The sequence below is a fragment of the Ranitomeya variabilis genome, chromosome 6, assembly GCF_051348905.1.
Source record: "Ranitomeya variabilis isolate aRanVar5 chromosome 6, aRanVar5.hap1, whole genome shotgun sequence".
NCBI lineage: Eukaryota > Metazoa > Chordata > Amphibia > Anura > Dendrobatidae > Ranitomeya > Ranitomeya variabilis.
In genome coordinates, this window is record NC_135237.1 from 472,037,465 (window position 1) to 472,062,206 (window position 24,742).

General features: G+C 41.7%; 1 protein-coding gene across 2 annotated transcripts in view; it reads left to right on the forward strand.

The window, feature by feature from the left end:
- Positions 1-24,742, forward strand: part of SLCO5A1 (solute carrier organic anion transporter family member 5A1) — a 170,924-nt gene that overhangs the window by 3,209 nt on the left and 142,973 nt on the right. For both annotated transcript variants that reach the window (XM_077270631.1, XM_077270632.1), the window contains exon 2: positions 14,654-16,050. In XM_077270631.1, the coding sequence (XP_077126746.1) occupies positions 15,024-16,050 (1,027 nt within the window). In that variant the 5' untranslated portion in view covers positions 14,654-15,023. The remainder of the gene's footprint in view (positions 1-14,653; positions 16,051-24,742) is intronic.

Here is a 24,742-nt window from a genome sequence, read left to right on the forward strand (position 1 = left end):
GCAGCCAGCGGGTAAGGAAAGGGTGAATCAAACACCCGAAAACCCCGACCATATGACTGAAAATTGTTCCCTCCAAATTCACGTGACAGAGTCCCTTTAAATCATTCTCATGGGTGATAGATATATTGAGACTACTGATGTCCCATGTAACAAGGGTAGAAGATGGGGATAATGTGCCCAGTGATTTAATGATCTTTAAAAACTTGTTTGTGTCCAGCAGGATGGATTTGGTTTTCTTGACCAACGGTGTCAGGATGCACTCAAGCACAATGGCTAAAGGTGACAAGATAAAATCTGTTGAGGAGTCTATCGGTCTACCCCGTGGGTTTGTGTAGTCTCTTGTGGATCTTGGGAAGGATATAGAACACTGGTGTAGTGGGGTCTGTTTTTGTAAGATACGCTCTAATATTTTGATTTATTGTGCCCTGTTTTGTATGTCAGTACAGGACCGTTTTGATGGTAATTCCTGACGTTGGGTTGTGTGAGACAATCCTGTATATCTGGGAGTTATTTAATTGTGAGTGAATCTCCTCGAGATAGTCTGTATGGTCCATTACTATAGCCCCGCTCTTGTCCACTTGTTTAATCACAAGTGATTTATCTATGGAAAAGTGCATTTATGGCGTTTTTTTTTTTTTTCATTTGTGGAAAGATTGGGAGTATAGTGTAACTGGCCAGAGTTGATTTCCCTTCCGATGGTGTTGATGTTCTCTCTAAGATAAAAAAAAGTTTCTACGGGAGGACTATCCTTTGGGTGCATGTAGGTGCTGGGTGATCGTAAACCCAGGACCCCTAGGTTTAATAGGGATGTGTCCTGATCAGAGGTGGACCCTTGGCTAATCTCCACTTTAGGGAAATGGGCTCTTAGATGTAGGTTTCGGTAAAACCTTTGTAGGTCCATACTGAGATCAAACAAATTATACTTGTATGAGGGACAAAATGACAATCCTTTTTGTAAAAGAGATAGTTTCACTGACCTTATACTGGAAAACCTGAATCTATGAAATCAGGAGTCTAGTGCTCTATATGGTTCTTCCACCTGAAGTTACCACCTGGACACTCCTTCACCAAGATCCCTTGTAGGAACCTAATGGATCCTTTTTCCTAAAGTCATACTAGCCTGAATGACCAATACTTGATCATTAACTGTTTACATTCCTTGCATTTAACTCTCTGAACGGTTACTTTAAATAATTGTTCTATACATGAAGGACAGAGTTATGAATGTAATAACGTCTGAGCTCCTACTAGACAAATTGCATGATTGTATTGTGTTCTCTTGTACTACGATTTTATCATTTCTATGTATTATATGACCCCTCTTTCTTCTGTATATTTCCCCCCTACACACATTTTTAGTTCTGATGAAGGTCTGATGTAAGACCGAAAACATTTAACACAACCTTCGATGCAATAATAAAAGGAACGTTATTTCACCACATCTCTAATGGAGTGCCAAGTTCTTCATTTTGTTAAATCCCAGCAAATAATCACACAAGAAGTCTGTCGTTATGTGGCGACACTGATGGGCCATGCAAGATAAAATACAAAGCCACCCATCTCTAATTGAGTGCCAAGTTCTTCATTTTGTTAGTACATACGGGCTGGAAACCCTACTTGTGCACCGTCCACACCAACCCCAAGAGTGCCCTATATACATCCTTATATTTGCTGGGATTTGCCATAGGGCATGTCATGTATGTGGGACTGGCCATATGGCATGTATGTGGGACTGGCCATAGGGCATGTATGTGGGACTGTGGCCGTAGAGCATGTATGTGGGACTGTGGCCGTAGGGCATGTATGTGGGACTGTGGCCGTAGGGCATGTATGTGGGACTGTGGCCGTAGGGCATGTATGTGGGACTGTGGCCGTAGGGCATGTATGTGGGACTGTGGCCGTAGGGCATGTATGTGGTTGAAATGAACACATATCTGTAGAGGCTTCTTGTGGATAGATTTGTATTGCTGCTTGTGGATTGAGCACAGATTGTTTTGGATCATCTTGGTTATTCACATCATGTCTTTTGTTATTTCTAGGGGCAATCAAAGTCTCTATATTTGTATAATTATCTAGGTGCCCAAAGCTTAAGATTTTCATTTATGAAGAATGTTTTCATTGCTGTCATCACATATGTTCTTTACGATGTCACTAACTTGCCCTGGGCAGATCAGACATTGACAGTGAGATACATACTCATAAGCAATAGATCAAGGATGAATTTCAGACCAATGTACCTAGTTTTTAGAATATTTGTTGAAATAGTCATTGGTAATGGCGAATCTATGTTCGTATGATTTATGAAGAATAATTCTTTCCATAATATCTGGGAATTTAGGTGGGTCTGGCTTTTGGCCAATGGAATGCAATTGCGTTTTTAATGTAGTCATATTCTTGACCAAAGTTATTGTATTCAGATATTCCCTGGTTCATGGTCGTCTTTTACGCTGACCAGAGCATCAAAGTCATATAAAACAATACTCATATCCAGTGTAATATGCAAGAAGAACGGGAGTGGTGCAAACCCTCTACCTGTTGTTTAGGATTGGTACATATATGGTTATTGAATTTAAATTCATAGATTCCATATTTCCATAATGTACTACCCTAAAGTGATATACAGGTGCTTCTCACAAAATCAGAATATCATTAAAAAGTTAATTTATTTCAGTTCTTCAATACAAAAAGTGAAACTCATATATTACATAGTCATTGCAAACAGAGTGATCTATTTCAAGTGTTTATTTCTGTTAATGTTGATGATTATGGCTTACATCCAATGAAAACCTAAAAGTCATTATATTAGAATACTTTATAACACCAGCTTAAAAAAGGATTTTAAAATCTAAAATGTTGGCCTACTGAAATGTGTGTTCAGTAAATGTGCTCAATACTTGGACGAGGCTCCTTTTGCAACAATTACTGCATCAATGTGTGGTGGCATGGAGGCGATCAGCCTGTGGCACTGCTGAGGTGTTATGGAAGCCCAGGTTGCTTTGATAGCAGCCTTCAGCTTGTCTGCATTGTTGGGTCCGGTGTCTCATCTTCCTCTTGACAATACCCCATAGATTCTCTATGGGGTTAAGGTCAGGCGAGTTTGCTGGCCAATCAAGTGATACTGTTGTTTGTAAACCAGGTATTGGTACTTTTGGCAGTTTGGACAGGTGCCACGTCCTGCTGGAGAATGAAATTTCCATCTACAAAAAGCTTGTCGGCAGAAGGAAGCATGAAGTGCTCTAAAATTTCCTGGTAGATGGCTGCGCTGACTTTGGTCTTGATAAAACACAGTGGACCTTCACCAGCAGATGACATGGCTCCCCAAACCATCACTGATTGTGGAAACTTCACACTAGACCTCAAGCAGCTTGGATTGTGGCCTCTCCACTCTTCTCCAGACTCTGGGACCTTGACTTCCAAGTGAAATGCAAAATTTACTTTAATCTGAAAACAACACCTTGGACGACTGAGCAACAGGTAAGACGCTTCTGGCCTTGTCTATTGGTCATGAGTGGCTTGACACAAGGAATACGACACTTGTAGCCCATGTCCTGTATACATCTGTGTGTGGTGGCTCTTGAAGCAATGACTCCAGCTGCAGTCCACTCCTTGTGAATCTCCTACAAATTTTGAACGGCCTTTTCTTGTGCACCTTTTTCTACCACACTTTTTCCTTCCACTCAACTTTCCATTAATATGCTTGGATACAGCACTCTGTGAACAGCCAGCTTCTTTAGCCATGACATTTTGTGGCTTACCCTCCTTGTGGAGTGTGTCAATGACCACTTTCTGGACATCTGCCAAGTTAGCAGTCTTCCCCATGAAGAGCCTACTGAAACAGACTAAGGGTACTGTCACACAGTACCATTTTGATCGCTACGACGGCACGATCCGTGACGTCGCAGCGTCGTATGATTATCGCTCCAGCGTCGTAGACTGCGGTCACACGTTGCAATCACGGCGCTGGAGCGATGCCGAAGTCCCCGGTAACCAGGGTAAACATCGGGTAACTAAGCGCAGGGCCGCGCTTAGTAACCCGATGTTTACCCTGGTTACCAGCGTAAACGTTAAAAAAACAAACAGTACATACTTACATTCCGGTGTCTGTCCCCGGCGTTCTGCTTCTCTCCACTGTGTAAGCGCCATAGCCGGCAAGCACAGCGGTGACGTCAGACGTCACCGCTGTGCTCGCTTTCCGGCTGGCAGACGCTCACACAGTGGAGAGAAGCTGAGACGCTGGAGGACAGACACCGGAATGTAAGTATGTACTGTTTGTTTTTTTAACGTTTACGCTGGTAACCACGGTAAACATCGGGTTACTAAGCGCGGCCCTGCGCTTAGTTACCCGATGTTTACCCTGGTTACCAGCGAACGCATCGCTGGATCGCTGTCACACACAACGATCCAGCGATGTCAGCGGGTGATCAAGCGACGAAAGAAAGTTCCACACGATCTGCTACGACGTACGATTCTCAGCAGGATCCCTGATCGCTGCTGCGTGTCAGACACTGCGATATCGTAACGATATCGCTAGAACGTCACGAATCGTACCGTCGTAGCGATCAAAATGGTACTGTGTGACAGTACCCTTAGGGACATTTGTAAATGCTTAGGAAGCCTTTGCAGGTGTTTTTTGCTAATTATCCTAATTTACTGAGATAATGACTTTTGGGTTTTCATTGGCTCTAAGCCATAATCATCAACATTAACAGAAATAAACACTTGAAATAGATCACTATTTGTAATGACTCTATATAATATATGAATTTCACTTTCTGTATTGAAGAACTGAAATAAATTAACTTTTTGATGATATTCTAATTTTGTGAGAAGCACCTGTACTATACAGTGTCCTTGAACTTTCCTATACATGCAGCAAGATTGCTATGGTAACCTATATATGAAAATTCATACATGTGAATTTCTTCAGTAGTGTCAGATATGCCGTGTAGCCATGGAAAATAATACTAAGAGTTGTGTTGACAGATCTGAATTCCATAAGGTGCCATTTCTCCATATAGATAAGCATGCATACCTAGAAGCATTCCTCCTTCCGTTATCCATACATAGATGCTATATTTAGGGCACCATTTCCAAAGCATCCACAGTATAGATGTTTTATTAAAAAGCAAGTTTCTCTTCTTGTGGTTTACCCTAATTGGAACTAATTAAAGTGATGCTTTGGGCAAAATCTGCTATTGTTATCTATCCCAAAGCATTACTTACCTGAGGTGCCACACTGCAGGGCGGCCTTGGTCAGCTTCTCTTAGATCATGACCTCTCAGGACCTACAAGGAGCAATGAGGTAATCGTTTATAGTCAAATCCTGATAGATTTAATGGCAAAATTCTTTGCTTTGAATTTACATTTTAAAGTTTTGATGATGTTAATATAATTCACGAGTGGCCCAGTTTCCGGAGACATTAGGCTTTGAAGCTAAATTTCTTTGTCACTGAACACTTACACTGTTCTCTAGTTCTGAACTTACCGTATATACTCGAGTACAAGCCGACCCGAGTATAAGCCGAGACCCCTAATTTTGCCAGAAAAACCTGGGAAAACTTAATGACTCGAGTATAAGTCTAGAGTGGGAAATGCAGCAGCTACCGGTAAATTTAAAAAATAAAAAGATATCAATAAAAGTAAAATTAAGACATCAGTAGGTTAAGTGTTTTTGAATATCCATTGAATCAGGAGCCCCATATAATGCTCCATAAAGTTTATGATGGGCCCCATAAGATGCTCCATACAAAATACTCCCCATATAATGCTACATAAAGTTTATGATGGGCCCCATAAGATGCTTCATACAGAAATATGCCCAATATAATGCTGCACAAAGGTTGATTATGGCCCCATAAGATGTTCCATAGAAACATTTGCCCCATATACCGTATATACTCGAGTATAAGCCGACCCGAGTATAAGCCGACCCCCCCTAATTTTGCCACAAAAAAATGGGAAAACTTATTGACTCGAGTATAAGCCTAGGGTGGAAAATGCAGCCGCTACCGGTGAATTTCAAAAATAGAAATAGATGCTCCATACCGTTCATTATGGCCCCATAGCTGTGCCATATAAAGCTGTGCCACATATAATGCTCTGCACCGTTCATTATGGCCCCATAGCTGTTCCATAGAAAGCTGTGCCATATAGTGCTCTGCACCGTTCATTATTGCCCCATAGCTGTGCCATATAGTGCTCTGCACGGTTCACTATTGCCCCATAGCTGTGCCATGTAGTGCTCTGCACCGTTCATTATTGCCCCATAGCTGTGCCATATAGTGCTCTGCACCGTTCACTATTGCCCCATAGCTGTGCCATATAGTGCTCTGCACCGTTCATTATTGCCCCATAGCTGTGCCATATAGTGCTCTGCACCGTTCATTATTGCCCCATAGCTGTGCCATATAGTGCTCTGCACCGTTCATTATTGCCCCATAGCTGTGCCATATAGTGCTCTGCACCGTTCATTATTGCCCCATAGCTGTGCCATATAGTGCGCTGCACCGTTCATTATTGCCCCATAGATGTGCCGTAGAAAGCTGTGCCATTGCTGCTGCTGCTGCTGCAATAAAAAAAAAAAAATGACATACTCACCTCTCTTGCTTGCAGCTCCTCAGCGTCCCGTCCCGGCGTCTCTGCACTGACTGATCAGGCAGAGGGCGGCGCGCACACTATATGCGTCATCGCGCTCTCTGACCTGCACAGTCAGTGCGGAGACGCCGGGAAGATGGAGCGTCGCCCGGCGTGTGGAACGCTTACAGGTGAATATGTAATACTTACCTGCTCCCGGCGTCCCGCTCCTTTCCCCGGATAGCTGGTCTTCGGTGCCGCAGCCTCTTCCTCTATCAGCGGTCACCGTTACCGCTCATTAGAGAAATGAATATGCGGCTCCACCCCTATGGGAGTGGAGTCCATATTCATTTCTCTAATGAGCGGTCCCACGTGACCGCTGAACAGGGGAAGAGCTGCGGCACCTGGAGACCGTGGGACTGCAGGGACAGCGCCAGGAGCCCGGAAGCAGGTAAGTATGCCTCAGCGCCCTCTCCCCCTCACCCGCCGACCCTGCCGCCGACCGTGACTCGAGTATAAGCCGAGAGGGGCACTTTCAGCCCAAAAATTTGGGCTGAAAATTTCGGCTTATACTCGAGTATATACGGTAATGCTGCATTAAGGTTGATTATGGCTCCATAAGATGCTCCATAGAATATTATGCCCCATATGCTATATCCAATCACTCACTCTCTTGTCACCTGCATCTTAAAAACATCTCCAGAATCCGACCTTTTCTCACCTTTGAAACTGCTAAGACTCTTACTGTCGCTCTTATTCATTTCCGTCTGGACTATTGCAACTCTCTTCTGATCGGTCTTCCTCTTACCAAACTTTCTCCTCTCCAATCCATCTTGAATGCGGCAGCCAGGGTCATGTTTCTGTCCAGCCGCTTCACCGATGCCTCCATCTTGTGCCAGTCATTACACTGGCTACCCATTCGCTACAGGGTCCAGTATAAACTCATCTCTCACCCACAAAGCTCTCCAGTGTTCTGCACCGCCTTATATCTCCTCTCTAATCTCTGTCTATCGCCCTACACGTGCCCTCCGTTCTACAAATGACCTAAGACTAACATCCCCTGTAATCCGAACCTCACACCTCCGTCTCCAAGACTTCTCTCGTGCTGCGCCAGCTCTCTGGAATGCACTTCCCCAGACGATCAGGCTGATACCTAGCCCCGACCTAGTCAAGCGCTCTTTAAAAACCCATCTCTTCAAACAAGCCTACCACATCAACTACTCAGTAAACTAACTTTGCCCTGTTCCCTCCTTCCAAATATTATTCTGAATCTGCACCCTACTATTCATCAGTCTCCACACCCTCCATGTACATGATAACTGCACTCGATACTTGACTATTGCACTTAAACACACGGGCTGATGACCGGATCATGCAGCTTTTTATGAAAATCCCTAGTTATTATAATTGCCAGACCTGAAATAACAAGCACTTTTCACCTATTGTGCCCCCCCATTTCCTTGTAGATTGTAAGCTTGCGAGTAGGGACCTCACTCCTAATGTCACTGTTTAAATTGTCTAAACTTGTATTGAATTTATTGTCTGTACATGTCCCCGCTTAATTGTAAAGTGCTGCGGAATATGTTGGCGCTATATAAATAAAAATTATTATTATTATTATATGCTGCTGCTGCTGCGATTGAGAAAAAAAAAAGACTCACCTCGCATCGCTCAGGCCCCCGACACTTGCGATATTCACCTGTCCCCGTTCCACCTCCGCGTGCCGCTGTGTCTTCCGGGTCTCTGCAGTGACTGTTCAGTTCAGGCAGAGGGTGCGCACTAACCACGTCCATCGCACCCTCTGACCTGAACGTCACAGCCAGAGGACTCGGAAGACGGAGCCCGGCGGTGGAACGGAGACAGGTGAATATCGCGCAATGCTCACCCTCCCCCCTGTCATACTCACCCTCCCAGCGCGGTCCCTGGCAGCTTCTCCGATGCGATGGTCTCCGGGCGCCGGCAGCTTGTTCCTGTGTTGAGCTGTCACTGGTACCGCTCATTAAAGTAATGAATATGCGCTCCACCCCTATGGGAGTGGAGTCGTCCATATTCATTACTGTAATGAGCGGTACCAGTGATCGCTCAACACAGGAAGAGCTGCTGGCGCCCGGAGACCATCGGAGAAGCTGCCAGGGACCGCGCCGGGAGGGTGCATATGATGTGACAGCTGCCGCTCCCCCTCCCTCGCCGACCCCTTGGGACAATGACTCTAGTATAAGCTGAGAGGGGCATTTTCTGCCTAAAAAAAATGGGCTGAAAATCTCGGCTTATACTCGAGTATATACGGTATCTATCTGTCTATCTGTATATCTATCTATGTGGTACTGCGGAGAGTAAAGAGCTTTATATAGCTTTGTTGTTCTTTTTAGGTTACAGTTTCATACAACATTGACTTTGAAAATGGTAAATACGTAATAATGCTATAAATTTGATATAAATTTATAGATTCTTATATTTATAAGGCTGGAAGCAGACATTTAGTTTTAACATACTTTTTGGGCCATAGCCAGGAATGGATCCAGAAGAAAACAGTCAAAGTATAAAATAATAAATATAAAAGTAAAAATATAAATGAAAGACTGATACTCGTGTTTTCTTTTCTATCCATTCTTAGGTTTGGCTCAAAAATAACGTTCACAACTGCAGCAAAAAAAAAAACCCTGCATGTATTATTCCAGCCTTAAATGTCTATCCATTTAATTAAGGGGGTATTTTCATCTTAGAAATTTATTTCAAATCCACAGGATGTGCTTTTAAGGGGTTGTCCGATCCAATAACGACAAGTCTGCAGTCCCTTTAGGTGTCACTCTATGTGACCCCAGACTTGCGAATCCTCATGGCTCGCCTACGGCACGCTGTGAGAATTCTCCGGTGTCAGCCCTGGAAACAGCGTGACCGCAAGTATGTGCTATGCATACTTCTGTCCAGAATCAGAGTTGACTGTTTTCGGTGCGCTCAATGCAAGTGTATTGCGTGAGGCCGGAAACAGTGTAGTCAGATTCTGACCAGGGTTATGCATATCGCATACTTGCATTCACGCAATTCCCAGTGCTGACATCGGAGAATCCTGACAGCATGCAGTTCGCAAGCTGTGAGGATTCGCAAGTCTGCAGTAACATAGAGTGGCTGCAGAATTTTTGTTTTACTAATTGTTCTAATCACGCAGGTAAATCCGCATGTGTTCCCTGAACCATTGGATTCACTGCGTCCAATACATTCTATTGTTGATGTTTCTGTTGCAAAGACTAGTGTGCCGCAACAGAAATTGACCCGCTTCTGCTCATAAACCCGCACTGCAGGTGAGTTTACGCCGCATCAAATAAAAGCAGTGTCCAAAACGCTACTGTTCCTGATCGTGGGCACGTGCCCTCAGATTTTCTGCTCCGTGTTCACTTGTGAAATATCTGCGTTGTTTTATATGCATAACATTTCAGAAAATCTCTTGCGCACACACTGCGAAAAATATTAACAAGAGCTTAGGGTTTGAGAGCTAGCACTGCAGATATCTGTACATGACCTCCGCCAATAGTCAATCCCACATACCGTAGAAAAAAATAGATAACCATTTTGTATGATATCTGTATATACAGGGGTGGAATTATCTTTGGCTTAACCTGTGCATCTGTACAGGGGCCCAAAAGGTAGGGGGCCACATCTACCACCTAAGCAGGTAGAGTTGTACATTATTATGAGCTATCGGACTGCAAAGGGCCCGTAATCTGTTCTTCCACAGGGGCCCTCTTCTGTCTGAGTCTTACTTTGCAGATCTACACCTGCCTTAAACTTTAACACAGTACTGTGTATATATGTACAGTGGGGGAAATAAGTATTTGATACACTGCTGATTTTGCACATTTTCCCACCTACAAACAATGGAAAGCTCTGTAATTTTTATTGTAGGTACACTTCAACTGTGAAAGACAGAATCTAAAAATAAAAACCAGAAAATCACATTGTCTGATTTTACATAATTACATAGCATTTCATAGCATGAAATAAGTATTTGATCACCTATCAACAAGCAAGAATTCTGGCTCTCTCAGAGCTGTTTTTCTTTAAGAAGTCCTCCTACTCTGCACTCATTACCTGTATTAATTGCACCTGTCTGAACTCGTTACCTGTATAAGACACCTGTCCACACACTCAATCAATCACACTCCAACCTCTCCTCCATGGCCAAGACTAAAGAGCTGTCTAAGGACACCAGGGACAAAATTGTTGACCTGCACAAGGCTAGGATTGGCTGCAGGACAATAGGCAAGCAGCTTGGTGAGAAGGCAAAAAACTGTTGGCACAATTAGAAAATGGAAGAAACACAAGACAACTGACAATCTTCCTCGGTCTGGGGCTCCATGCAGGATTTCACCTCATGGGATAAGGATGATTCTGAGAGAGGTCAGGAATCAGCCCAGAACTACACGGGAGGACCTGGTCAATGACTAGACGAGCGCTGGGACCACAATCTCAAACAGTACTGTTAGTAACACACACAAGGTCCCCCTGCTCACACCAGCACATGTCCACGCCCGTTTGAAGTTCACCAATGATCATCTGGATGATCCAGAGGAGGCATGGGAGAAGGTCGTGTGGTCAGATAAGATGTTTGGAGGAAGAAGGATGAGTACAACCCCAAGAACATCATCGTCCAAATCGTGATGCATGGTGGAGAAAACATTATTCCTTGGGGGTGCTTTTCTGCAAAGGGGACAGGACATATGCACCGTTTTGATGTGCGGATGGTTGGGGTCATGTATCGCGAGATTTTGGCCAACAACCTCCTTCCCTAAGTAAGAGCATTGAAGATGGATCTTGACTGAGTCTTCCAGCATGAGAATGACCTGAAACCCACAGCCAGGGCAACTAAGGAGTGGCTCCGTAAGAAGCATTTCAAGGTCCTGTAGTGGCCTAGCCACCCTAGAACCCAATAGAAAATCTTTGGAGGAAGCTGAAACTCAATGTTGCCCAGAGACAGCAACGAAACCTGAAAGATCTGGAGAAGATCTGTGTGGAGGAGTGGGACAAAATCCCTGCTGCAGTGTATGCAAACTTGGTCAAGAACTACAGGAAACGTCTGACCTCTGTAACTGCAAACAAAGGTTTCTGGACCAAATATTAAGTTCTGTTTTTCTGTTGTATGAAATACCGTACTTATTTCATGCAATAAAATGCAAATTATTGTTTCAGTTAGAATTCGGGGGTTTCCACTGTTTAGGCACATCAGGGGCTCTCCAAATGCGACATGGCGTCCGATCTCAATTCCAGCCAATTCTGCGTTGAAAAAGTAAAACAGTGCTCCTTCCCTTCCGAGCTCTCCCGTGTGCCCAAACAGGGGTTTACCCCAATATATGGGGTATCAGCGTACTCAGGACAAATTGGACAACAACTTTTGGGGTCCAGTTTCTCCTGTTACCCTTGGGAAAATACAAAACTGGGGGCTAAAAAATCACAACACATCTAGATATGTTCATTGGGGGGTCTAGTTTCCAATATGGGGTCACTTGTGGGGGGTTTCTACTGTTTAGGTACATCAGGGGCTCTGCAAATGCGACGCCTGCAGACCAATCCATCTAAGTCTGCATTCGAAACGGCACTCCTTCCATTCCGAGCTCTGCCATGCGTCCAAATGATGGTTCCCCCCACATATGGGGTATCCGCTTACTCAGGACAAATTGGACAACAACTTTTGAGGTCCAGCTTCTCCTGTTACCCTTGGGAAAATACAAAACTGGGGGCTAAAAAATAATTTTTGTGGAAAACAAAGATTTTTTATTTTCACAGCTCTGCGTTATAAACTGTAGTGAAACACTTGGGGGTTTACAGTTCTCACAACACATCTAGATAAGTTCCTTAGGGGGTCTACTTTCCAAAATGGTGTCACTTGTGGGGGGTTTCAATGTTTAGGCACATCAGGGGCTCTCCAAACGCGACATGGCGTCCCATCTCAATTCCAGTCAATTTTGCATTGAAAAGTCAAGTAGCGCTCCTTCCCTTCCGAGCTCTGCCATGCGCCCAAACAGCGGTTTACCCCCACATATGGGGTATCGGCGTACCCAGGACAAATTGTACAACAACTTTCGGGATCTAATTTCTCCTGATACCCTTGGAAAATAAAACAAATTGTAGCTGAAGTAAATTTTTTGTGAAAAAAAGTTAAATGTTCATTTTTTTTTTTTTTTTTAAACATTCCAAAAATTCCTGTGAAACACCTGAAGGGTTAATAATCTTCTTGAATGTGGTTGTGAGCACCTTGAGGGGTGCAGTTTTTAGAATGGTGTCACACTTGGTTATTTTCTATCATATAGACCCCTCAAAGTTACTTCAAATGTGATGTGGTCCCTTAAAAAAAAAAAATGGTGTTGTAAAAGTGAGAAATTGCTGGTCAACTTTTAACCCTTATAACTCCCTAACAAAAAAATGTTGGTTCCAAAATTGTGCTGATGTAAAGTAGACATGTGGAAAATGTTACTTATTAAGTATTTTGTGTGACATATCTCTGTGATTTAAGGGCATAAAAATTTAAAGTTGGAAAATTGCGAAATTTTCTAATTTTTCGCCAAATTTTCATTTTTTTCACAAATAAACTCAGGTAATATCAAAGAAATTTTACCACTATCATGAAGTACAATATGTCACGAGAAAACAGTGTCAGAATCATCAGGATCCGTTGAAGCGTTCCAGAGTTATAACCTCATAAAGGGACAGTGGTCAGAATTGTAAAAATTGGCCTGGTCATTAACGTGCAAACCACCCTTTTAAATTGTTGTTTTTTTTCACAAATAAATCCAAGTAATATCAAAGAAATTTTACCACTATCATGAAGTACAATGTCGCGAGAAAACAGTGTCAGAATCATCAGGATCCGGTATGTGTCAGAAAGATTTTTTTTTTTACAAGCTGATATCAGTATAAATATATATATTTTTTTTATGTGTAAAATAAGGCAAAATATATGGTGACCTTATGGTGCAATCTTATAGTCATTGTCTAACATAACTTTAAAGGCCCTGTCACACATAGCGATTTACCAACGATCACGACCAGCGATACGACCTGGCCGTGATCGTTGGTAAGTCGTTGTGTGGTCGCTGGGGAGTTGTCACACAGACAGCTCTCTCCAGCGACCAACGATCAGGGGAACGACTTCGGCATCGTTGAAACTGTCTTCAACGATGCCGAAGTCCCCCTGCAGCACCCAGGTAACCAGGGTAAACATCGGGTTACTAAGCGCAGGGCCGCGCTTAGTAACCCGATGTTTACCCTGGTTACCAAAAATAACAAACAGTACATACTCACAATCTGATGTCCGTCAGGTCCCTTGCCGTCCGCTTCCCGCTCTGACTGAGTGCCGCCGTACAGTGAGAGCAGAGCGCAGCGGTGACGTCACTGCTGTGCTGTACTTTCACTTTCACTTTGCGGCGCTCAGTCAGTGTGGGAAGCAGACGGCAAGGGACCTGACGGACATCAGATGGTGAGTATGTACTGTTTGTTTTTTTTTACATTTACGCTGGTAACCAGGGTAAACATCGGGTTACTAAGCGGGGCCCTGCGCTTAGTAACCCGATGTTTACCCTGGTTACCAGTGAAGACATCGCTGGATCGGTGTCACACACACCGATTCAGCGGGACCTCAACGACCAAAAAACGGCCCAGGCCATTCCGACACGACCAGCGATCTCGCAGCAGGGGCCTGGTCGCTGGTACGTGTCACACATAGCGAGATCGCTACTGAGGTCGCTGTTGCGTCACAAAACTTGTGACTCAGCAGCGATCTCGCTATGTGAGACGGGGGCTTTAGACTTGTCTTTATCAGATAAGAAGTCTGGAGTTATACTGTGCAATCTTATTTATTTGGTACTTGTTGGACAAAATAGAACTTTTTGATGTCATTGTGGACTTCTGGCTGCAGTTGTGTTCTTCTTGGAAAACTTTCTCACTTTTGCAGATCAGGTATTTTCTTAATAATTTGTGCAATAAAGAAGAGTTAGCACATATAGCACTTAAGATTCCCATAAGCCTCGTCCGTGTTTTGCTGACAGAAGCACAGCGTTGACCTTCTTTGCTTTTTCTCTATGCATTACAGATCAGCACAATTGCCGGTGGAAACATTTACTGGAGACAATGGGGACGAAAGAACTGCTGCCTATGGTGGAACCAGAGATGTGAAAGATGACGGTGATTGCGGAATGGCGACGTATTGTATCACAGCCTGAGGCCTCATCTCTTCTAATGCCTCTTCTTTGTTGATCACCATCTTACCCGGATGGAACAGCGTACAGGAAATCAGTGCAGGGACAGCTGCTTGGCTGTTTTTCTGTTAATCCTAAGGACATGTATTCTAAAGACTATTAAGTTCATTATACCACCTTTATGGATAGCCCAGTTCAGAATCACTACTGTTCTATAAGGTAGCAAGATGAGGAGCCATGAAGATATGTGAAATGGTTTAGATTATGACATTTAGCATTTCAGGACATTTTTATATCATTTCACATTTTTGTCATTTTCTGGCCATGGAAGATCCAAATCCACAATTATTCAGCGTCACTTACTACTCTAGTGAGGGTCATCAGGATGAACAATTGGGGCCCACAGAGATCAATGACACTTATCGGTCACTAAGTTTGCCTGTCTTAAATGGGTTTTGTAAGGCAAACTTTCAAGCATTTCAGCCTATGGTGGTAGATACGTCACAGACGGCAGTTATTGAGAAAAGAGGTTTCCTACATAGTCAAAGAGAATCAAACTTGAAACGTGGCCATCACCGGACCTTGTCATCTCAAAGCAGTGCGCCTTCCTCTAGGACAATCTTTTCTTTTACAGCATCTGGTTTTCTAAGTGCAGAGAGAGCTGAATGCAGTGGCACCACTAACAATAAAAAAGGCATTTCTCCATCACTCTCTACAATAAAGAGTAGCCGTGGTCTTGGCATAGCACTGACAGATTCCCGATGCTTTCTTGTCTGTATGTCTTTTTTGACTTTCATCCAGTCATTGATGGTGTCTGGCTACTTAAGCAGTGTGATAACTACTATTGAAAGACGGTATAGTCTAAAAAGCTCTGAGTCTGGACTTCTAGTGAGTTGCTTTGATATTGGTAGCCTTTTAGTAGTGGTTTTCATCAGCTATTTTGGTGGAAGAGGACGTAGACCACGTTGGCTCGCCATCGGTGGTTTGTTTATTGCGATCGGAGCAGCTCTGTTTTCCTTACCTCATTTCATTTCTCCACCATATCAAATTCAGGAGCTGAACTCTTCTATTTCAAATGAAGGGTTGTGCACAAATGGCAACACAAGTGCCAAAGATCCCTTAGAGTCGTCCATGTGTCCCGCAGACTCGAGTGGAAAAGACCATTCTCTCTATGTAGCTTTATTCATCTGTGCTCAGATTCTCATTGGCATGGGATCGACACCGATCTACACCCTGGGCCCAACCTACTTGGATGACAATGTTAAGAAGGACAATGCTTCACTCTACTTAGGTAAGTGTATAAACGCTGTTTTTTGGCAATCATTGTGCTTTTGGTCATTATACGTGGAGAAATTGAAGGAGAGTAAAAAATAAAAGCCTATTGTTGGATGGCATTTGTGTTCTGAAATGAGGCGAAACTAGCAATGGTTATGCATAAGGGCTCATGCAGACAACCATAATAATTGGGCAAGTGATATCCGGATTGCACTCCTTCCCATGTTGTTCTATGGGGCCGTGAACATGTCCGATTTTTTTTTCCAAATGCAGAGCACAACCAGGGAAAAAAGTTCTGCAATTTCAAGTTTGATCCGATATTCCAGCGCACTTGATCATGCAAGCAAATGAATCGGTGGAAAATATTGGACTACACTCGGATGACACCTGCAGTCAGATTTCCACGGACTAACACAATGGAGAAGATGGAGACATTTTGTTCTCCATCTTCCCCTCATCAGAGAGAATCAGATCATACTCTGATCAGAGTTTGGTCAGAGTGTGATTTGCATAATCTACCCTATTTTCTCGGCTGACAAAACATATGGTCATCTAGACCTAGTCTCAGGGACTTATTTACCTTTTTCTAGATCAAATTGCTAGATCTGAGTGAGGTTACAGTTGATGTGTCTGTGGGTTTAACATGTTATTTTAGACTTACAGTTTTCTGCATTGATTGCTTGCGATTTTCATTTCCAGATGTTTAAGGATGTTTTCCAGTAATATTTTTCACCCCTATTGGTTTTCTCTAGATTAGTGTAATTAAATTCTAACTAACTAAATTCCCTAATCCAGAAATGCTGTTTTTTGTTGACAAGGTGCAATGGTGACTTCAAGACTACAGCCTATGTGACCGCTGCAGCAAATCACTTGGTTCTGCATTCCTGCCCATGTAAATAGCAGCAGTCATATGCAGTGCACTGCAGAAATAAAGCTAGAACTGCTATTTTTTTTTTTTTGTCACTTCACGTTGAAAATATTTTATAAAAAGCGATGAAAAAGTCAACCAGCCCCATAATTATACCAACAAAAATTACAGTTCATCCTACAAAAAAATCAAGCCTTCATACGCCCTTGTCACCCAAAAATAAAAAAATTAAGGCTCCTAGCATGTGGTGACACAAAACCCCCCATTTATAATGTGCGATAGTAGTCATATAAATCAACGACACATACATGGCATCGCTATATGCAGCATAAAATGAGCACGATGTTTATCCTATCCAGTGAACACTTTGCTTAAAAATTGGAATAAATAGCAATCAGAAATTTTCACAACCCCCAAAATGTTACCAATAAAAACTAAAGTTTGTCACTAAAACAACAAGCCTCATTCAGCTTTGTCTGAGAATAAAAAGTTACCATGCTTACCATTTAGCGGCACATAAAAACATTACTATTGTTGATAGAGAGAGAGATAGATATATATATATATATATATATATATATATATATATATATATATATATATATATATATATATATATATATATATATATATATATATATATATATATATATATATATATATATTATTTTTTTTTTTTTTTTTTTTTTTTGCAAATTTGGATTTTATTGAAATAAGTGATTAAATATGCATACTATTTAGCCCACACAGTGAACACCATAAAAAAAAAAAGTCAGAATCGCTGTTTATGTGTCATTCATTTGAAGAAAAGATGCTTGCACCGCAGCTTTACAATTACAATACAATAAAGCCAAGCAGGGGCTCACAAGCTTTTGTCAGTGTTGCTTTTCAATGTGTAGACACTCCTAGGAGTATGTGCACATGATGCTTTATTCCACCTGGAACCTGCTTGAAAAAGTGCTAAAAAATGCTCAAAATCTAAGAATGTCACATGTGCCCGGCAATGTAGAAAGGACCCGCTGCTCACATGTTCAGTTTTCTTTTAACAATTCTGGCAGCTTATACACGGAAAGTCGCTCACTTTTATTAGATACAGTTTGCAAAAAAAAAAAAAAAACAGCCGCAAAGCAGCTGCAAATCATTATTAGAGAAAACGTAAAAAATAAAAACGTGAAGAAAAACACTACGGGTGTTTTCCTGGAGCGTCTTATGAAGGAAAAACTCTGTGCTCTGTGTGCACATTCTCTAAACTGCAGTCCCAGCACATATGGAAAGTGTCACTGTACGCTGACGCTTTAATCCACTTTATTCCGTTATAAAGCACAAGGTCACACATGTTATAAAAGAGGCATACAGTTTACAGCTGTTTCTTTTTTAAAGGGAACCTGTCACCTGAATTTGGCGGGACCAGTTTTGGGTCATATGGGCGGGGTTTTCGGGTGTTTGATTCACCCTTTCCTTACCCGCTGGCTGCATGCTGGCCGCAATATTGGATTGAAGTTCATTCTCTGTCCTCCGGAGTACACGCCTGCGCAAGGCAATGCCTTGCGCAGGCGTGTACTCCAGAGGACAGAGAATGAACTTCAATCAAACACCCAAAACCCCGCCCATATGACCCAAAACTGGTCCCGCCAAATTCAGGTGACAGGTTCCCTTTAAAGAGGTGGTCACTACAAGGACAACTTCTTCTTAAACTAAATGTTCAGCCCTGATAAAATAATAAAGCCTACAGTGGTGGAATTAAGTATTTGATACCTTGCTGATTTTGTAAGTTTGCCCACTGAGAGACATGAACAGTCTATACTTTTAAGGGTAGGGTAATTTTAACATTGAGAGATAGTATATCAAAATAAAATCCAGAAAATCACTTTTGCAGCCTCTGTCCCACCCTGAAATGAAGCGTCAGGGACATCTGCTGCAGGGGCTGGGCTAGTTCCTGCTCTACTGAGCATGTGTCAGTTGTCGCTTCTGAAGCATGCTCAGTATAAGCTCCTTTGCCTCTGCGTGATACTCTTGTCGTTGTACAGTGACAGTTCGCTCCCTCGCCAGTTCTTATGAGAATTAATGAGCCAGCAATTTATGGAAAATATTATAATCAGATGCTGGTTACTCACGCAGAAATTTATCAAGAGCATTACACTGCCTCTTCCAGCTTGTTTTTTACCCATAGTACATATCAGTACAATCTATTCCTCAAGCACACCCTGATCTGTCCACATACTATAAAAAAAAATGTGATTCTTTATACCAGACCACCTGGTTCCATTTCCTTGGTCCAGTTCTGAGGTTCACCCTCCCATTTTAGGACCTCTGGGTAGTGGATTGCTAACACCTTTGTAGCATAGTGTGATGCACCTTGGGTTCTGATCAGTTTCTCTCATATTCAGCATTCGTTATTTCAGCATTTTGTGCTACAGTATCCATTCAGTAGGTTTGGACAAGATTGGCTAACCTTTCCTCCCCATTCACATTAATGAGCCTCTAGCATCCATGCCACTCTCACAGGTTCACAAGTTGTCTTTCCTTAGACTACATTTTATAGTTAGGAACCATTTACAAACTGGGAACACCTCAAACCGATCATTTTGAAGATGCTGTAATCCAGATGTTTATCCAGTGATTTTTGGCCATTATCTTTCAGATTGTGTTACTTTTGTCCATTCTTTCTAGTTCCAACATGCCAATATTAAAGAGGATGACCACTGTTTTTTTTATTGATGGCCTATCCTTAGGACATGTCATCATTGTCTGATCGGTGGGGGGCGTGACACCTGGCACTCCCACCGATCGGGTGTTACCTCCACCAGCGTTGGCCGGAAGCTCTGGAACGCAGCTGGAATCTATGGTGGCCTTTGCCAGGTACTACAGTTCGTCGTGCCTCCACTTATCAACTATTGGTGGCCTTTCCCGAGGATAAACCCATCAATATAAAGTAGTGGCCAACCCCTTTAAGAACTAACTGTTAATTTGCTTGTTTAATACATTTCACTCTTTGATAAATGCCATTGTAATGAGGCAATCAATGTCAGTGATGTTAGTTGTGGCTGACCGAAGCATATCACTACTGTATAACTGGTGTTTAAGGGATCTAAAAAAGTTTCAGGCAACTTAAGCCGTTGGTATTTAATAGTGGAGACATTTATTATAAGAACAATTTCTTTTTAACGTGACGCCAGTCTGGCGATCAGATGGTCTTTTTAGGTGACATTTAATATTAGGGACTTGTGGGACGACTTCTCTAAAGTTGATAGGATCTGAATAGGTTTGTGATTTACAGCAATGACACATGTTTATCAGTGCCGAATGGAGAAATGTTATTATTTAATGTATGGACATATTTCTAATGAGCCAAAAAAGTAAATCTGATCCTGTGTGTTTGGGAGTCAAGTATTTAAATATTTGCTTTTTACAAAAGTAGAAGAAAAATTATTATAGAAAAATGTTGATTACTGACACCTCGCCCTCCACCATGTCACACATTAAATAGTTTTACACCCAGGTCATGAATTTCAAAGTAATGGACAAACCCTTTAAGATATGGGAAAGAATTAAAAGTTAGCCTATGCCTGACTTTAAGAAGAGTTGCGACTTAGTATAGCAGGTTTCAGAGATGCTTGCTATTATTTCATAGTCTCTAGTCTTCTTTCAAAAAACTCGGTGATTGACTGACTGCAGCTCTATCGACATGTTAAAACTGCACATATCGACAAAGAAGAGACAATCAAGCAGCTGGCGCTGGAACTAGAGAGAGTGAGGCTACTTTCACACATCAGGTTTTCAGTGTCAGGCTAAATCCGGCTAAATTTAAAAAAAACGGATCCGGCGAATGTTGCCGCCGGATCTGTTTTTCCCCCCATAGACTTGTATTAGTGCCGGATGACATTGCGTTTCATCCGGTTTTCGCCAGATCCGGCAAATCAGCCGTTTCCGGTTTCTGGAAAAAACGTTCATAGCAACGTTTTTTGTTTCCTGCGAAAAAGCCGGAAGCGCTTCCGGCTGTTTGCTAGAATGGGAGCCGGAAGGTGCCGGATCCGGAAAATGACGGATTCCGGCGCCGGATTCTGTTTTTTTTAAACTGAGCATGCTCCAATTTTTTTTTTTCCAATCTAGATAAGCTAGCCGGATCTGTGGAAAAAAAAACGGATCCGTTGCATCAGTTTTTCACAATCTGCGCCGGATCTGGTTTTTCCAATATTTGCCGGATCCTGCCTGATGCAAAAAACCTGATGTGTGAAAGTAGCCCAAGTGGTACAGTTTATTTTTTTTTTTTATTATTATTATTTTCCCAGCTTAAAGTCCAACATTTTCTGATTGGCGACAACTCCTTTAAAATATTGAAATCTGAATTTTAGTATAAATGTTATTAGACTGGTTGTTTAGCTTTGTATAATCCTGAGCACATGGGAATTTGCAGGCACTTGTCCGGCGATATATCCTATATGAATCGAATATCATACGTGCCATTCGTTTTTATCTTCAACCCCTTCTATGGAGGAAGTAAGATATCAAATTTCCTTTGTTCTTTCTTGACATCAATTTGATACCTCACATTACCTCAGCCACATTGATCTAGAATTCTTAAGATTCTGGCTTAGAACAAATGGTTGCAAGGTCATAGTCTTAATCTGCAGGAATTAAGTGGCATTAGTAAAATGATAACTGTATCACATGAAAGTCTAATGGTTTGGGACAAGTTACAATGAAATTAATGAAATATGAATACTTAAAAATAAAAAAAATAATTGTGTACTAAAAGCCATTGCAAAACTATGCCTAAAGAGTGTGTCTGTCTTTCAATAGAAAGACGTGTAATCTGACAGCCCTCTATAATACAGGAAGGTATCTTAACATGAGTGTCTGTAGATTGGAGGTGGATTATCGTTTCGATTATTATGTGTGTATTGTTACGTCCAATAAAATGAAGCATAAAGGCGCACATAGCTTTCCAATTTACTGATTTATTCACTAATACACTCCTCAACATTGAGATTGTAACACCAATAAGGAAAATTTTGTCGATTTATGGAAATCACAGGATCAATAGACATGACAATTATACGTGTTTTGACTCCATAGCTAGGCTGTGTCTGTGTACCATTACTCACACAAAGAAATTTAATCAGATGGCTTGACTTGACTGCAGGAGGAACTTACAAAGATTCCAGAAAAAGTTTTTTTTTCAAGCTGAAATCTTGTATGTTATGGGTAACAGCCAGGGGGGGCAGATGTCACAGATGAAACTGGAGAGATCATGCAGATCCCACTGCTGTCACCAGTTCGTCAAGGAAATGCAACTCTAGTGCCTCCAATCAACAATTACGCACTTGGCTGATGAGTGGTACATATAGCTGCGTATAGTATATACATCTCCCATTCCAACTCATAAACTATATATGCCCCGATACAGTCACTGCGAGCTCCACAATAGCTAAAAAAGGAACCACTAACACAGGTCAACAAAAAAAAATTTTTTTTCTGGTGTCCAAAATATTTTAATGAATTTGGGGTATTTTTGGGGTGCTGATTCTGAATATGCTATCAGTTTTGCCAGATTGGCTCAAGTTTTTGACATTTTTGGTATCTTATTTATAGCACTTGTTGGTAAATGCGACGCATCATCTCATTAATTTCTTTGGATTAGTACTTGAACTGAGCAGTTCTCAATATAGTTTTGTGTTAATTAGTGTTCTAAAAGTTTGTTCATAGCTTGATTTTTGCACTAACTTTATGTTGTTGTCTGTTTTCCAGTGAAAAGCATGAACTCATCAAGAAGAAGTTGTCTTAACGATCCAGACTCATTCTGTTACATTTGTGGTGAATACACACTGCCAAAACATAGAAGAAACATAACAGACTTCGTAAAAAAAGTGTATTTTGCCTATTTTGGGGTTATGCTTGGGGACCAAGACAAGTTTTGGGCACCACACACAGTGTGCAAAGCATGTGTCGAATTATTACGAAAATGGAGCAAAGGACAAAGAAAAAGCTTCAAATTTGGTGTTCCAATGGTGTGGAGAGAGCCAAAAAAAACATCATGATGACTGTTATTTCTGTGCAGTGCAAGTGCAAGGATTCAATAAGCATAAGAAACGAAAATGGGAGTAACATGGAATCTGCAAGAAGGCCTGTCCCTCATTGTGAAGATGTGCCTGTACCTGTGTTTACCATAAATAACAGTCATCATGATGATTTTTTGGCTCTCTCCACACCATTGGAACACCAAATTTGAAGCTTTTTCTTTGTCCTTTGCTCCATTTTCGTAATAATTCGATACATGCTTTGCACACTATGTGTGGTGCCCAAAACTTGTCTTGGTCCCCAAGCATAACCCCAAAATAGGCAAAATACACTTTTTTTACGAAGTCTGTTATGTTTCTTCTATGTTTTGGCAGTGTGTATTCACCACAAATGTAACAGAATGAGTCTGGATCGTTAAGACAACTTCTTCTTGATGAGTTCATGCTTTTCACTGGAAAACAGACAACAACATAAAGTTAGTGCAAAAATCAAGCGATGAACAAACTTTTAGAACACTAATTAACACAAAACTATATTGAGAACTGCTCAGTTCAAGTACTAATCCAAAGAAATTAATGAGATGATGCGTCGCATTTACCAACAAGTGCTATAAATAAGATACCAAAAATCTCAAAAACTTGAGCCAATCTGGCAAAACTGATGACATATTCAGAATCAGCACCCCAAAAATACCCTAAATTCGATGAAATATCTTTGGCACCAAAAATGCTGTTGACCAGTGTAATAGTTGCCACTACCAGTCATTTATACAGGCCGTTTGGACAACCGTTACAGGTAGCGTATGACTTTATTGGTGCGGTTTACAGAGCAAGAGGAACAGAGCTATTAAATTTTATACACTTAATCCAGAAAGATAGGTAGTATTTATAAAAAAAATTACACAAAGATGATACAAAATGGGAACAAAACAATACAATATATACAATCAGATGAAATAAAAAGGAGTAATAAAAGTGAAGGGCTAAACCTGATGTTCCAGGAATGGCTCTTATATTTATGGAGGGAAACACTTCTTCGATTTGGAAAATCGACCACATTCACAGCGAGCTATGACTTCCAGAATGTACAAAGACAGAGATCCAAACTTTAATTTTTTATTAGCTCAATGTTACGCTCACATACTCCCCTTAATGAGCTTACATGGGGGCTGCTTGTGTTATGTCCTAGATACTTCAGAATTCTATGAGATCCCCAACTTACAGAATATCTATGCCTCTGAAGGTCCCAGGGGGTAGATATTGTCAACATGTTTCTTATAGCAATTTTATCTGTCTATAGAGATGAAACATGGCCTGAATATCACCATCCATCGGAACGTTATTCAGTTGGAGGGGTTAGAATGGCGTTACAGTGGTGTGATTAAATGTGTTATGTTCTTCCCTTCGCTACAACGCCAAAAATATTTCCCCTAAATATTGGTTCAATGGAAACCTCAATATTTATCACTGACAGCTAGCTCCAAAACATCTTATTTGATCAGAGGAAGCCCTATCCCTGGGAAAGGTACTTCTCTGCCTCTTTGTAAACAGATCTGCGTAAACAGAACAAACCAGAGCTCAGCTTTCACTTTACCTCAGCAGCTTCAATGCCGAAAGCTGCACTGTGCTTGTTATAGGCAACCAGAGCGATTTTGCCATGAGGTAATTCTCATAAATGAGGCCCCAGTTACTTCTGCAACAGCCTTTGCTATAATTGCAGACTTTAGAGCGACTTATCAAGTTGCCCCACCTTAGCTACTATATGGTTTCTGCCCCTTTAAGAGTGACTTTTCTGGCGCTGTCGTTTTAATTCTTTAAGACCC